The sequence below is a fragment of the Mchenga conophoros genome, linkage group LG3, assembly GCF_057382185.1.
Source record: "Mchenga conophoros isolate Kocher_MC1m ecotype Shallow Benthic linkage group LG3, M_conophoros_male_GT1.1, whole genome shotgun sequence".
In the NCBI taxonomy this organism is placed as follows: domain Eukaryota; kingdom Metazoa; phylum Chordata; class Actinopteri; order Cichliformes; family Cichlidae; genus Mchenga; species Mchenga conophoros.
In genome coordinates this window covers 43,011,692-43,027,581 of record NC_140528.1, presented here as the reverse complement: position 1 = coordinate 43,027,581, position 15,890 = coordinate 43,011,692, and the positions used below count along the sequence as shown (strand labels likewise).

Sequence of the window (15,890 nt, the reverse complement as noted above, 5' to 3'; positions counted from 1 at the left end):
TAGTAAAGTGCAACAACAGGCTGTCCAACTCTAATCTTCCACCACTGAAACTTTAATATCACTCGCGTTTTATGAATGCGGAGCACCGTTTTTGTATCTGATATGGAAGGAAATTCACACTCACACATATAAACGTCACAAAATGTCTTTTCTAATTAGTTTTTTGCAGGCGTGTTCACACCTGGTGATCTCTGGTGGTCTTACATCCAAGTCCTAACTGGGTCCAACCTGCTCAGTGACATCACACAGGATCAGGAGAGCTCAGCTCTTTAAAAAACGCCCTGTCACACCTGTTTTAACTGACACAGAACACCACAAAAATCTAACGTCAAATATGTGTTCACATTTTTGATTTAATTAAAGTAATATACACTCACTGGCCACTTTATTAGGTACACCTTCCTAATATTGGGTTGGACCCTTTTTTGCCTTCATACTGTTTTAATTCTTCGTGGCAGATTCAACAAGGTGCTGGAAACATTTCTCTGCAATTTTTGGTCCATCACTCACTTCCACAATGGCCCAAAGCTGCTCTATTAGATTACAATTTGGTGACTCTGGAGTGTGGGATATTTGAGTGCAGTGAACTCACTGTCATGTTAAAGAAACCATATCACACTCAGGTCGACTGTGATGTATAACACTCAGTTTGTGTGTCAAGAAAATCCTCCACACGTCACACCACAGGCTGAAGTGGTGCAAAGCAGGATGGATTCATGCTTTCATCCTACATTTAGATCCTACTATCTAAACGTTGCAGCAGAAATTAAGATAAAAGAGCGTGTGTGGATGATTCAGCACCTACAACTCAGAAGAAGATGACAGTGGAAAAGACTGGAGACAGTTGAGTGTAACAAGTGTTTGTTTGAGGTCAAATGCAGTCTGGAGGAGAGGGGCGAAACAAAAGCAAATATGTGCCAAACATTAATGTAAATCTTGAAACCAGCACATTTAATCAAACTCTCGTTAGCTTTTAATAACTGACTTGGCAGCAACACACACACACACACACACACACACACACACACACACACACACACACACACACACACACACACACAACCCCGTTCAGCTATCTTAGTAAGGACCTTCATTGACATAATGGTTTCCCTAGCCCCTTACCCTAAACCTAACCATAACCTAAATGTAACCCTGACACTAGAACCACATTTTGAGCCTCAAAAAGGCCTTCAAACTTGTGAGGACCGGTGAGTCCTCACAAGTGACTGTTGGTTCTCACAAGTATAGTAGAATGCAGATTTCGGTCCTCACAAAGATAGCTAGACAGGAACACACACACACGCACACACACAATGACATCTAGTTTGAGGAAACCTGCTGTATTCACATGCAGGACATTTAATCAGTTAGAATCCATTAGTTACATTATTACAGTGCATGACATCATCAAAGCAGACAGTCAGAAAAAAAAGACGGAAAGAAAAAAGAAAAGACAATAAACAGACAGAGCTGAAGTAGAAAAGCACCCTTCTAGATCGTCTTCTGCCTCCTCTGGGATGCCTCAGAACACTAAGTAATCCCTCGTGTTATGGTAAATGGCCTGTATTTGTATAGTGCTTTACTAGTCCCTAAGGACCCCAAAGCACTTTACACAACCAGTCATCACACACTGGTGATGGCAGCTATATTGTAGCCACAGCCACCCTGGGGCGCACTGACAGAGGCGAGGCTGCCGGACACTGGCGCCCTCTGACCACCACCAGTAGGCAACGGGTGAAGTGTCTTGCCCAAGGACACAACGACCAAGACTGTCCAAGCTGAGGCTCGAACCGGCAACCTTCCGGTTACAAAGTGAACTCCCAACTCTTGAGCCACGATCGCTCCAGGTCAAGTGTCTGGAGCTCAATATAAGCCCAATACATCCCCTCTGTGAATGTTTCCACCTGCTGCCGGCTGTTTGAAATGTTTGTCATGAATGTCGCGCCACCATGTGTGATACTGCCAAGCTTCTCGTCGATGTCTCACATGAATACAGCAGCATTTTTTCACCCTTTAGAAGTGCAAAATATTCCAGTTGCCTTCAAGGACATGGCTCAAATTACAAGTTGTGACTATTTTATGAAGTGGTAATATATTCATGTGCAAGAGTTTTTGTCTTGTTAGTCTGATCCTCAAACACACCAGATACTATCACCATTATCATTTAGTCAGTGGATTTTCTTTTTTTTCCCTGTCCCAGTGCAAAGACTTTCAGGGAAAGTTCTGGACATGTTTCACACTCATTGAATTTCTGTCCATCAGTTCACCTGTCGTTCAGCCCGATCACAGCCCAAGTTCCGACTCTTTTGCTGTTTTCTTTACACCAAATATCCAACAGCAGCAACAATGAGAAGCAGGCTGGAAACTGATAGACTGGATACAAGTCCAACAGATCCGTCCTTCTTCGCTCCTTGTCTTTGAACTGCAGGAAAGAAACAGGTGTCAGGTGTGTTAGGTAGGTGATGAGTGAAGAACAGAACAGGAACCAGCTTCACTGTGAATCATGACCTGTTTCCTGATTCTCGCTGAAAACCTTTTCAACCATCAGCTAAATCTATCTACTGTGGCCTGAACTGGTTTAATGTTGCCAGGCGGATTGTCAGAGTGGCCACAAAGTGACTGGAAAGCTCTGACGATGCTTACTCTGTCAGCTTCTCTCTTTCACTCTCGCTGTCATTACTGTCAGTGTAACACTTGTTTAAAACCACTCAGGGTAACACAGTGGTGCCCAGCCGGCTGGGGCCGTAGGTTCTTGACAGCTTCCTCCCACAGTTGAAGAACATCCACACGTTAGGTTAACTGGTGAGTCTAAACTGGTATTGATGGTTTTCTGGCAACCTGTCCAACCTGTCCAGGGTGTACCTGTCTGTAGCCTTCTGGCACCTGGGATAAACTCAACCCCAACCTTGACCTCGAATTTGATGAGTGGAAGTGGGCTGTGTTAAATCTCACCAGCAGGTGGCGCTATTGCTTTGTCTGTTCATGGGTTGCATTGAGATAGCTAGTAGCGGCTATGCAGAGTCAGAAGCAAGAAATATTTCTCACATGTGCGCTTGTGATGGTTAAAGAGTCATGAATGAACCCAACTCCATCCTTATTTATGACTTTGTGGAAAACACTGCCTCTGAGTATTTTGAGCTTTTGACATGTTTTCAATTATTACTTTCTGGTACTTTGAGTACAATTGTGATTTTTACAGACGTTAATTTTAAGAAACAGGCTACTATGTAACTTCAGGTCTCATTGCACCTTGTTTAATTTTTATCACTCAGCTGTAAAATGTTCATGAGGGATTGTTGTGGACTCCCAGGTTTGTGAATGTGATAACTTGAGAAGGAAGTGGAATTAAAAATCAATACCATAGCTGTAGCTAGTAAAAAAATCTCAGACAAGTATAACTCTCAGGGATATCAACCTCAAGGTCAGAGGTCAAATGAAAAAAAAAAATCCTGTCAGGTGACGTAGGATATTGAAATTGATACCATAAGTGCGTCGACCCTGAGACTGAAGTATATGTTTCCTGATGTCTGTTAGTTTTACTTTACATTTTGAAGGGCCGTCTTAATAAAGTAGCCAGCACACCTGTCACTGGTCAAAGAGCTGTCTGTCTGCTTAGCTGTGCTTCACACAGTAGTAGCAGAACAGGAGGAAAGTGGATAGATGCACATACCTTGGCATTTATGGAAGTTGATATTTTACTAATAAACCATGCCACCGTGCTGCCTTAAACCAGTTCAATAAATGTATAATCATAAGAGTATATACCTGAAGCCAGGACATGACTAATAAAATGGATGAAAGCAGGAAGAGTGAATTCTTACTCTTGATTTAACTGGCTACTCTTACTCATCGACGGACAAACAATTACAGAGGACACACTCGAGGCTTCAACTCACCTGCAGGTGTAACTTTCAGCTTGGTTTCCTGCTTCATCTCAGATCTCTGGCTGTGATCTGTTTCATATGAGATGTGGCACTCATATGTTCCAGTGTCATTAACGGTGACGTTGTGAAGAATGATGGACATTTTTCCACTTTTCATGTTTGGGTCTTCCAGCTCCACTCGACCTTTGAAAGACTCATGCTGGTATGTTTTGTAAAGACGATCTTCCCGGAAGAAACAGACGTAATCGTCTGCTTTCAGGTCACTCTTGGTCCATGCTACCCGTAAGATGTTCCCTTCATGGGGACCCTGACAATCGAGAGTTGCATCCTCTCCAACCTCCACTTCTTTCTCGTCTAAAAGAAAAGAAAAGATTCCAGAAATACTGCACACCCCAAATTATAGTTGGATTAGTGTTGTTGGTTAGTGCATTACAATCATTCTGGACAGGCTCATATTTGCTACTTACAACCAGCACACTGTCATAGTCCAGTTTTTCAACTGAAAGCTGAAAAATGAAAACACACACACACCTTGTGTGTGCCTTTTCTTAGAAATCTTAAAAATCTGCCCACAAATGCAAAAGTGCGAGCGCAATCCAAATGCAAATCAGATAACAGTAGCTGTGACCACAGAGTGAATCTATATTAAGAGTAAGCCGACTAGAAAGGGAAGAAATCCCCCACAGCTGTTATTTTTCGGGGAAGTTAAGCAAAGCATTGACGAGAAAAATACTTTAAATAGTCTGAGGTCACGGGCCTCACTGTAACAGAGGAAATCACTTTAATGAATCCATTGTGACTATGCTGTAAAACATTGAAAACAAAAGCCTTTTTGTAATAATATTAACTTTATCAAACTGCTGCTTTAAGTACACTGTAAAAACTAAACTTCAAATAAAAATGTAGATCACAGGTTATTGTAACAACATTTTCTAGTGAAGGAAAGTTAGAGTAGAAATAAATAAATAATTAAAAACCTTGGCAACATCAAAGAGTCAGTGTGCCTAAAATTAAAAAATCCCACATTCCTCTGAGTCACTGTCTCATATTATCATGTTAACAGCATCATTTCTCTGCAGCACAGAAACATGTGGATCCACTGGTAACCAAGTGAAATGTACAAATGTAACATTACCATTTAAAAAACATGAAACCTTTTCCACAGAAATACCATTAAATAATAACAATGTAAACATGCTCTTTCATTCACCTGCAGATCCAAGAATTAGAGCCAAAAACAGGAGGACTTGGAGAGTGTTCATCTGTGACAGGAGGCTGTAGACGGTGGCGTGATGATAGGAAGCATTAAGCTTTCACACGAATCAGAGGGGGGGACAAAGTGTGGGAGGTTCAAAGGAAAGTAGCGTTTAAGAGAACGTGAGATCACACTTATTTAATGCTCATGATATGAACATGATATGATATAAAAACTGTAAAACATTAGGAATCTGACATACAGTTTAGATGATGTCTCTCATCTCAGGCTTTTTACAGGAATTCGAGCTGCATTTGAGAAAAGGCTTCAGGGTCATGTTGGCTTCTATAGATCTGGTGCTCAGGGCCTCTGTGCTGCGCTTTAACATGGCCATTTTCTACACACTAGTAAGATTTCTTCACGTTTTGTCATCTGCCTGTGTGTCAGTGGTAGACTGCATGATTTTGTATGTTCCTATTTGGTCTCATCTTCAGAGTCACTCCGTCAGCTCATCTTGGAGTATCGTCTTCCTGATTTATTCATGGATGCTGTCCTGATGGCTCAGGTCTTATTCCTAGTGTTGTTGCTGTATTTTTAAAAGTGGCACAAATATGAAAAATAGAAATTCCTCAGGAGGAGGTTGATGGATCTTGTGGTGTGTGGTTTTTGTGTGTGTAGCTTTATCTTAAAATGACTAAGAACAGTGCCGATGTTTTTGCAACTGATGGTGGCTTCTCTGTTTGTCTGTGGCATCACTGAGATGGTCGTGTCCCTAACAGGGCCGAGGCAGGAAAGAGAGCAGGGGCGTTCACACAGTTTCACTTCTCTGTTGTTAACGATTGTGATGGTAAAATGAATCATTCCTGTCACACCAAAGAAATGTGGGTACTAACCATTAAGAACTCTTTGGAATTTGTGTTCACAGGTTTTTCAAAGTTACAGGCCCTCAGAGTGCATTGGAGAGGGGGTTAAACGCTCAAATTTTGACAGCATTTTTGATTCCTCATAAATTGATAAGTTATTCACAGAAACATTCACAACTGTAGTCAAAGCTGGCACATTTGTATTTGAGGTTCATTCATGTGCCTCATGAAGACTCTGAAACTGTCTGACAGACGTTTGGGGATTTTTTTTCTTCACTGTGGTGAAGAATCGTTTTCATCACTTTCCTTTCTTCGTGTTCCTCCTTTGTTCTCTGTCTTCGGCTCTTCCACCTTTAGCTCTCCACAGTTCTGCATCAGCATCAAGCACACCCGTGGTTCATCACCCCAACTTTCCTCCTCACGAACACAAAGTGAGACCAGAACTGTTTGTTTATTCTGCATCGATCTACAGCCCGACCGATCCAACAGTGTCTGTGGAAGTTTTTTACAACTCAAACCTGAGTGTCATTTCTCTTTAGTTGTCACCGCTGAGCAACACAAACCTTCTGCCGTCACAGTTATTTTCAGCTGCTCACTATTTTACCACAGTGGAAACTTCCACTGTTTTTAACGTTGGCTGATTTTCATGCTAGGTGCCCTTTGTGACACGACGCTCGCAGGATTTCTGTCTCTTGAGTGTTGTGGTTCACATTTGCCTAATAAGTGAAGGCTGTTGAAGTGAACTACAACTTTCTAAGTGCCCAGTTCTTTTTTCATTCTTCACTGTAGTGTGACACAATAATAACAATACAATAATTGATCCATGGAGCCTGCTGAAGGTCTTCCTGAACCTTTTCACCCCTTTACTCTTTTTAAAGCTGCAGTTAAACAAAATTGTGCCCCAGTTTTGAGGGATGTTCATGTTTGACTCATTTCACCACAATTCTGTGTGGTATTTCTACAGAAATGTATTTTCATGTTTCATCCCACTAGCTGTTTAATACTCAGACGTATTTGAATTTCTGTTTACCAAAGAAAATAGGCAAATCAGCAGGGTTGGCACAATAGAGGAGGATGTTAGAGACTGAGTGAAGGAGGCAGATGAGCTACTGTGATGACCCCTAATATGAGAGCAGAAGGTTAACCAACTTGAATTCACCTTTATACATCACAGCTTTATTTAACTGTCCACTTTCACAGGCCTGGTTAGCTGGTATCAAGTCAAGTCAAAGAAGTCAAGGAAACCTTAATTTCTCACATGCAAGTTGCCCTACTGTGAAATGGGACCAGTTGTGTATAATATGAGTTCATGTCAATAAACAACTGGGACACTCTCCTGGGACAGACTGGGAAAAGAGACATGTGGACACAGTTCATTTAGGCGAGGGAGTCGGCATGTTAAATAACTGAAATCCTGTTCCACTCTTTGTTCACATCAGGAAATGTGGGTTTCATGTCAATGTCAATGCAATGTCAATGGTAACTTTATTGTCCCTAACGGGAAATTGATTTGCAGTATGTCCATACAGAAATATAAAAAACAAACAAACAAACAGGCAAACAAATAACAAATACATCACATACACACACAAAAATAATATAAGCAGAGCAGAAGGTTAACCAACTCGAATTCACCTTTATACATCACAGCTTTATTTAACTGTCCACTTTCACAGGCCTGGTTAGCTGGTATCAAGTCAAGTCAAAGAAGACAAGGAAACCTTAATTTCTCACATGCAAGTTGCCCTACTGTGAAATGGGACCAGTTGTGTATAATATTGATAGGTTTAGTATTGTTGATTGTCATTTATGCTTAGAAACATTTACTCATATATGCTTAGAAGTATATAATCATTTGTAGATTGAAAGAATGTCTCATCCTAAGAGGTGTATAATTAATTGTGTAGTGATAAGTTGTGTGATCTTTAACAGGCTACAGAGGCTTGGTGTGCATTCCTGGAATGCACACCTGCATCTTGGGGGCATGGGAAAAGTTCGCATCTTGTATTATTGTTTTATGGTAGGATTACCGTACCGTTTGTTCTAGTCTAAGTGCTTTTCTGTTTAGATGAACTGCTGGACTTCCTCACCGGGGGGGGGGGGTCTAGTCTACCCTCTTCCTGACCAAGGATGTTATATGACCCTTTGATCAGCAGTCCACACACACACACACACACACACACACACACACACACACACACACACACACACACACACACACACACAGGCAAGGTACTCTTTGTGTGTATGTAGACGTCATATGTTAATGAACCTATGCAAATTCATGTAACCTCAATAAAAGGACAGTGGTATGGGAGAACGGACGAGAGCAACTGGGGTCAAGCGAAGGGACGGCGCTCTGTCCAGTCTCTCCCGTGCACGAGTAACATGAAGAACTTGCCTACTTCGTGTCTTGCTTTGCTGTGTAATTATATTGTCTTCAACGTTCCAGCGAATAGGTTTATGCTATAAACCTAACAAATATGAGTTCATGTCAATAAACAACTGGGACACTCTCCTGGGACAGACTGGGAAAAGAGACATGTGGAGACAGTTCATTTAGGCGAGGGAGTCGGCATGTTAAATAACCGAAATCCTGTTCCACTCTTTGTTCACATCAGGAAATGTGGGTTTCATGTCAATGGTAACTTTATTGTCCCTAACAGGAAATTGATTTGCAGTATGTCCATACAGAAATATAAAAAACAAACAAACAAACAAACAAACAAACAAACAGGCAAACAAATATGTCTGTGAAGGTTCTCAGTCATCCAGGTCATCGTAGTCAAAGGAGCTTGCAAAGAAAAGCATCAAGACTTCTTTAAGTTGCTTGAAGACGTTTCACCTCTCATCCGAGAAGCTTCTTCAGTTCTAAGGTCAAATGGTGGAGAGTCCCTGGTGGAGAGTACATCACAGCTTTATTTAACTGTCCACTTTCACAGGCCTGGTTAGCTGGTATCAAGTCAAGTCAAAGAAGTCAAGGAAACCTTAATTTCTCTCTGCCATCTATAATCCAGTTTTGAGTTCCCTCCCCAGACGCCTTAACGCCCACTCACATCCTGGGCCATCTGATCTCAGGAATTCGCATGATAAGGTGGGGCCAGGTTTCACAATGAACTCACCCGAAACTCTGGCTGATTGGGACCCACACCCAGTTTCACACCTTAGCTCAGGCGATTAGAGGATCATCAGGGGGTCCTTTTGACCCTCTGTGGGGGGTCCCTCCCACTAGGTTTATATCTGGGACTCTCCACCATTTGACCTTAGAACTGAAGAAGCTTCTCGGATGAGAGGTGAAACGTCTTCAAGTAACTTAAAGAAGTCCAGACGCTTTTCTTTGCAAGCTCCTTTGACGAAGGCAAACAAATACATCACATACACACACAAAAATAATATAAGCCTGAGAAAACAACCTAAATTTTATCATCAAAAAAAAAGTGCAACGTGCAGTGGCAACAGCACTTATGGTTAGTGTTATTAACCATGATAATAGAAGTAGGTACAAAAGACAATCTATGTCTCTTTATCTTCACTGCAGGCACTTTGTAACGACGACCTGATGGAAGCAGTTGAAAATCATTAGAGAGAGGATGATCTGAACACAACAGGACAGAGGTGGCCTTCCTCAGCACCTGCCTGTTATAAAAGTCCACAAGCTGGACCTGAGACCTCCCTGAAATCTGACCAGCCACTTTAACCAGGTTGCTGAGTCTGGTCTTATTATTCAAGGACATATTATCATATCAGGCAATGATACAGAAGGTTAAAACAGATTCAATAAAACTTTTATAAAAAAAGAGTCATTTCAGATGAAACATTAAAACCTCTCAACCTCCTCAAATAACCTGAGCCTTTTTAACTGTAGCAGCAAGATGTGGCTCAAAGGACAGAAACTTATCAAGAACAACCCCCAAATACTTATAACTTATAACACAGTTAGAGCAGGATGGGGGGATGTCTTCACATGACGAAACAAACTCATCCACAACAGGTCCATGGGAATCCTCTTCACCGTGAAGGAGGTTTTCAATCACTGTGTCATCTGCATACTTAATGAAATGCCTGTTGGCCTGTGTACTGCGACAGTCATTAGTGTACAAAATATACAGAAGAGGAGAGAGACAACAAGTTGTAGAGTTTTCTCTGTTTGGTCATCAGACTGGTGAGGGTGGTTTTTGGTGTTTACACGTGTTATGACACATTCAGAGTTCAGGTCATGCCATGTGGTACTACAATGGCCTGTGGCTTTCATAGGAAAGAGGGAGGTGAAATGACAGTTTCCTTATTATAGACTGGCCTGTTGTTGTTAACTGTTTTTATGACATAAAAGTGGGGTTAAAACTAGAATTTCAAACTCTATACAAATACTCAGAAAAATACTCAATAGATGATTCTTCAAATCCAACAAAGGTGTGTATGTGTGACCTTTTGACCTTTAGAATAGAATCCAACTTTATTGTCATTGCACATGTCACAAATACAAGGCAACTGAATGCAGTTATTACATTTTCAACTTCACCATGAAGGTAAATCACTGACAGAATAAGAATTTTTGTTCAACTTTATTCCAACTCGATTCAAAATCAGGGTCGATCTTTATCTCTGTCAGATCCACAGTCAAATCCATAGAAACTGAGTTGTTACATTTAAAGTCACGTTCAAATTTGAAGCATTTGGAATAAAAGAAAACATGATTTACAGACATGACATAAACATTTTTTAATGGCTCAACCAGTGCAGGTCACAGAAAGTCCCTGTCACACTGTGGAAACTCTGTTACTCAGCCTTCATTCAATCACTGCATCCTAGCTGACTGACAAGATTCATATCCTGGGCTCACTCAGAAGCAGAGCTGTTAAACTTGTATGTGTCACATGAGCGTAACTTTAAACAGTATTGTGTCCTCCTGTTCTTTGTTCAGAGTTTAGTTGTTTCTCCTGTGTTTAACATGGCTTTGCCCACTGTAGTGTGTGGTTGTGTGATGGAGTACACAGGTTTTTTGAAGGTCAGACTGCAGACCGACGTCCTGAACAGCAGTGATCTAATTCGTCGTGTTTGAGCGCCATCTGGTGGTGAGTTTGGTAATTGTAAAAGGATGACGTGACTTCTCATGAGCATTGTAGTGTGGCTGATGGATGTTAAGCTGACCTTTTCTCCTCATCTGTCTTTAGACCTTTTTTTCCCCCCGATTGAGGAGCAGAGCAGAGCTGCAGGTGACAGGCCTGACATGTCCAAAGGTAAAAGGGACGAGAATATATTTCAAAGGACCTAATCTGTGAGATCTTCAGTTCTTATCTCCTTTAGTGAGAGAGGCGTGGTCCTCTAGTTGGTCGGAGGGTACCTGCACGTGGCGATAATCCCTGACCCAGATGGTGTAGACTGGAGGTGAAGGGCATCTTCAAACTGAATGAGGACTTCTGTCAGGCTTGGTTAGTCTGTGGAGCTGCAGAGGCACAGAGAAGTATGGATCTGGCTGAGGCTGAAGGAAAAACTGAGGTTTGGGAGGAGTTTAATAAAGCTGTGGAACAAGATTTTCAGTGTCTGTTGGTTTCTAGATTTTATTCATTCATTTTGCTCATGACCTAATCTAAAAAATATGTTTACTGACATGTTTCAGCCAAAGAAAACTTTTTCTCTTAATGATGAGAGGTGGAAACTACAGAACTACCACCCTGTAAGAGAGGAAGGAGGAGGAGGGTCTCGCTTGATGCTAGTGTGGACCGATCAAAGTTCAGTAGCACCTGCAGATGGAGAAAGTTTCTTCACTTTGGCTGCTCTGTAAGTATGCTGTGATGTTTTTTGGTTTCTGAAAAGGATTAAAAAGAAAGGACTCTCACTGTGTTGCTTCACAAACATCCAGTTTGTGAAGACAAAAAGAGAGAAAACCACTTCCTGTTTTCTGCTTCTTCAGTCTGTAGATCGACCAGACTGATGGCGTTGCTGCTTTTTTCCTGAATGTGAAGCTTTAAACTAACCTGTTATTTCTCTTTAGTTTCAACCTCACTGCTGATCTGCACAACAAACCAAGGTCAGTAACCTTTTCCTGTCACAGTTTAAACCTGATATCAGCTACACCGTAATAGAAGCTCTGAGCATTTTTTATATTGTGGCATGATATTATAGTTATTGCGCTAAGCTATCCAGGATCCTGCTGAAAGTTCATCGATGCTACCAAAAGCATAAAGGAAGTATGTTCACCTGAAGAAACGTTTCTAACTTTCTTGGAGGTTCACATTAAAAAAAAAACTGATCAGCTTTGACTGAGCTCACAAAGTTCACCACAGCAGGTCTGCTTTGGACCTCAGTGCTGGCTTGTACTTAATATGCATCTTCCTCACAGCTCGTCTGACTGTGAGTCCCAGCAGCTCTCAGGTCTTTAAAGGAGCCTTTGTGTCTCTGAGCTGTGAGGAGGACGACAGCTCTGCTGGATGGACTCTGAGGAGAAACACAAGCAGAGACACCGGAGCTGAGTGTGGAGATGAGTGGGGAAGATCAGCTGGTTCTTCCTGTGACATCAGTTACATCGACCCACTGGACAGTGGAGTTTACTGGTGTGAGTCCAGAGAGGGTCCCATCAGTAACATGGTTAACCTGACAGTCACTGGTAAGCTGAGTGTGTGGAGTTAGTGTTGATGAAGCTGTGTGTAAATGGATGAAATGCTGTAGTTTGTCTCTGTGTTGAGGTGGATCAGTGATCCTGCAGAGTCCTGTCCTCCCTGTGATGGAGGGAGATGACGTCACTCTGCTCTGTAAAACAAAGACCACTCCCTCCAACCTCCCAGCTGCTTTCTATAAAGATGGCTCCCTCATCAGGAAGCAGCCTACAGGTCACATGACCATCCAGCATGTTTCCAGGTCTGATGAAGGCCTCTACAAGTGTGACATCAGCGGTCATGGAGAGTCTCCATCCAGCTGGATCACTGTCACAGGTGAGGAGCTTCACTCTGATTTCACCTCTTTTTTCATCCACATATTCACCTGAACATGTGAGATTCTCTCTGCAGGCAAACCTACAAACACAACCCTTGCCCATGAACCCTCCTCCCACCACCTTGTGTCCAGAGTTTCCCTCCACCTGGTCGTGTTCTGTCCATACTTCATCTCCACTCTGCTCATGGTATCTTTATATCGATGGAGAGCCACAGGTAACACTCTTAGTCTCTTCAGTTATTTATCAAGCTCAGTTCCTTTTGACTCTTTATACAAATCTCTGATTACACATGTGACAGGAAGTGACCTTATCCCTGTGGTAACAGCACCACCCACCCAAGCTAGGGAGAGACTGGCTGAAGACTGTGATGACATTGTTGGCGTGATCACTGAGCATCACTTCTGAGTTCCTGTTTAATCTGTCAGATTGTGGTCGTCACATCTCTGTGATTGAACAATGTGCAACACCGCATATTTAAACTGGAATATTATGCTTTAATGAATAAATAAATGAAGAAAACATGGACCAGTCAAAGACTGAATAGTAGTAATGGAAGTTTAATGGATTTAAAGCACTTACATGTAATCATTCTCCTGTCAAAAGATTCAAACGTTGTGTAATAAAACATGTGACGGTGTGTGAAACACCTGCACCTCTGCAGTCTGCTCACATGTTCATGTTAAACAGGAAACTGAACGACTACAGTGCTGTGGAACATCTGTTAACCACAGGCTAAAAGACTGGTGGTCCTGCAAGAACACCGCCCACTGCTACCTTTCATCTGCAAACACACACTGACTGCAGGATGGGCATTTAGAAACTCTGGCTCAGTTTATATCAGTGAGACAGGCAGTTAAAACTGAACCTGGTGTTGTGTGCTATGAACTTAAATTAAATTACAATCCACGATTCTGTTCAAACCTTTTCTTAGTTGGTTTCTTTATGATTATAATCTCAGGTTTTTGTTACCTTTTCTGAAGTGAAATGAAGTTTCTGTTGGTAGTTTATCTTTAATTCTTTGAGTTCCAGTTTATTCTGTCTCCTCTATATTCTCCTGTATTTTAATGCTAATCTTGGTCTTTTTGTTCCCTTCTTACATTGCTTCCTGTTTTACTTTGATACCCTTTTGTTTCTTGTATTTGATTTCACATCTTTTATTTCATTCTGATGTGATTACCCTTATTAGCCTTTGTGTACTTATAGCTTCAGTCTTCCTTTTTCGCTTGTTGTGTCTTACTGTTTCTTCAGTGCCTTTTGGGGTTTGTGTCCTCGACATCAAATTTGTTTACTTACCTTTTAAATGTTCATTCTGATGGTTTTTCACACTGTAGATTGTAGATCTTCAAAATGAAGTGTACTGTTTGAGATTTGATGTTCTGTTTGTAACCCTCACAAGGTTATCCACTGCTGCTCATTACATGTTTTTCATGGATGTGTGGTTAAGTAATGAGCTCCCAAACAATGTGGCAGAGAGGTGGTTTGGGCTTCTACATTAAATCCTGGTGCACATGTCTGACAGTGTGCGCACTTACTGCTCTGATGTAGATAGATAATTGTGTTGTTGATTATCCAGTGCAGACCTTCTGTAGTTTATGTAGCACCAGATGAAAATGCTGAAACAGCCATGAAAGACTTCACTGACGCCATCAGCAAACTGCAAAGACTCTATCCAGAGGCCTTTGCTCTTGTCGGGTTTTAATTACTGCAGTGTTTGATCTATGCATCTATCAGAATGTTTGTAGTTTGCACTAAAAACTGACCATCAGGTCGCAGCAAACATTAAAAACACATGCATAGATTTCAGTTTCTAATGATTTATGGTGTAGGCACCTGTTAGTCACAACTACTCATGCTGTCCTCGGTGCACGCCTTCGTTTCTTCCTCTGTGAAAAGTTTGGGTGTCATCCTCGACAGTACTCTGTCTTTCAATTCACACATTAATAATGCCACTCGGTCTGCATATTTTCAATTGTGCACCATTAATCAGCTCCGTCCTTTTCTCACTCCACATGCCACTGCCATTCTTGTTCATAGCCGTGTTACTTCCCGGATCGATTACTGTCATTCAATTATTTTTTGGTCTTACTCAAAAATCCATCCACAAGCTCCAAGGCGTCCAGAACTCTGCTGCTCGTATCATCACCAGGACTCCTTCTATCCACCACATCAATACTGTCCTGCAGCAGCTTCATTGGCTCCTGGTCAAATATTGTATCAATTTCAAAATACTCGTGTACACATTTAAGGCTATTCATCATCTCTCTCCTCCATATGTCTCTGACCTGGTTCAGATCACCAGCCCATCTTGGTGTCTTAGATCCTCTTCTTCTCTTTCTCTCTCTGTCCCCTCTACCCGTCTTGCCACCAAGGGGATCGTAGCTCAATAGTTGGCAGTTTGTCTTATAATCAGAAGGTTGCCGGTTCGAGCCCTGGCTTGAACAGTCTCGGTCGTTGTGTCCTTGGGCAAGACACTTCACCCATTGCCTACTGGTGGTGGTCAGAGGGCCCGGTGGCGCCAGTGTCCGACGGAAAAATTAGGAGGACTTGGAGAGTGTTCATCTGTGACAGGAGGCTGTAGACAGTGGAGTGATTATAGGAAGCATTAAGCTTTCACACGAATCAGAGGGGGGGCAGGAAGTAGGTGGTTAAACAGAAAGTAAAACATTAGGCTTGTGACATACAGTTTAGATGATGTCACTTCTCTTGGGGATTTTACAGGAATTCGAGCTGCTTCTGAGAAAATGTCAGAGCAATGTAACTGCACTGAGTGAAGATCAGGATGGTTGTGTTTGTTATTCATTGTGAAGTTTTCACAGTGAAATGTAATTGTTTCACAAAGCAGTGATTGTGTATTCAGGTTGATTCCACATGTAAGATTCACCAAAGAAGCAAAGATTTCACATCATCAGACCCAGATGGATTTTTGGGGATCCATCTCCCAGCCACTTGGTTGTACGCTGTCCTAGCTTGCATCTCATGTGCTGGATAGTCTTTGTGACACCTTTACACAGCCTGCA

The 15,890-nt window shown here is 41.9% G+C and overlaps 2 protein-coding genes across 3 annotated transcripts; one reads left to right on the top strand and one right to left on the bottom strand.

The window, feature by feature from the left end:
• Nucleotides 1-966: 966 nt before the first annotated feature.
• LOC146578809 (V-set domain-containing T-cell activation inhibitor 1-like) lies at nt 967-5,159 on the bottom strand. The gene is made up of 3 exons (XM_085269134.1): nt 5,095-5,159; nt 3,897-4,238; nt 967-2,422 (listed from the first exon to the last, which is right to left on the bottom strand). Exons 1-3 carry the CDS (start codon nt 5,144-5,146, stop codon nt 2,319-2,321), a joined length of 498 nt encoding a protein of 165 aa, XP_085125260.1. The 5' UTR covers nt 5,147-5,159; the 3' UTR covers nt 967-2,318.
• Nucleotides 5,160-11,664: 6,505 nt separating this feature from the next.
• On the top strand, nt 11,665-14,360 carry LOC146578808 (low affinity immunoglobulin gamma Fc region receptor III-like). 2 transcript variants are annotated; one of them, XM_085269447.1, is made up of 6 exons: nt 11,665-11,720; nt 11,935-11,970; nt 12,283-12,546; nt 12,626-12,871; nt 12,947-13,087; nt 13,172-14,360. In XM_085269447.1, the coding sequence occupies exons 1-6, from the start codon at nt 11,690-11,692 to the stop codon at nt 13,276-13,278; spliced, it is 825 nt and encodes a 274-aa protein (XP_085125573.1). In that variant the 5' UTR covers nt 11,665-11,689; the 3' UTR covers nt 13,279-14,360. The 2 variants fall into 2 exon arrangements, with proteins under 2 accessions (XP_085125573.1, XP_085125572.1); XM_085269446.1 differs by having other exon boundaries at nt 12,947-14,360.
• The last annotated feature ends 1,530 nt before the right edge of the window (nt 14,361-15,890 follow it).

What these genes read in the sequence shown, in the direction of transcription:
- LOC146578809 (XM_085269134.1), bottom strand. Translation starts at nt 5,146, where the DNA reads ATGAACACTCTCCAAGTCCTCCTGTTTTTGGCTCTAATTCTTGGATCT. An exon ending in TCTAATTCTTGGATCTGCAG is followed by an intron (nt 4,239 to 5,094) that starts GTGAATGAAAGA and finishes CTTTTCTTTTAG; the next exon opens with ACGAGAAAGAAGTGGAGGTT. An exon ending in GCTGAAAGTTACACCTGCAG is followed by an intron (nt 2,423 to 3,896) that starts GTGAGTTGAAGC and finishes TCTTTCCTGCAG; the next exon opens with TTCAAAGACAAGGAGCGAAG.
- LOC146578808 (XM_085269446.1), top strand. Translation starts at nt 11,690, where the DNA reads ATGGAGAAAGTTTCTTCACTTTGGCTGCTCT. An exon ending in GATCTGCACAACAAACCAAG is followed by an intron (nt 11,971 to 12,282) that starts GTCAGTAACCTT and finishes TCTTCCTCACAG; the next exon opens with CTCGTCTGACTGTGAGTCCC. An exon ending in CAGCTGGATCACTGTCACAG is followed by an intron (nt 12,872 to 12,946) that starts GTGAGGAGCTTC and finishes TTCTCTCTGCAG; the next exon opens with GCAAACCTACAAACACAACC.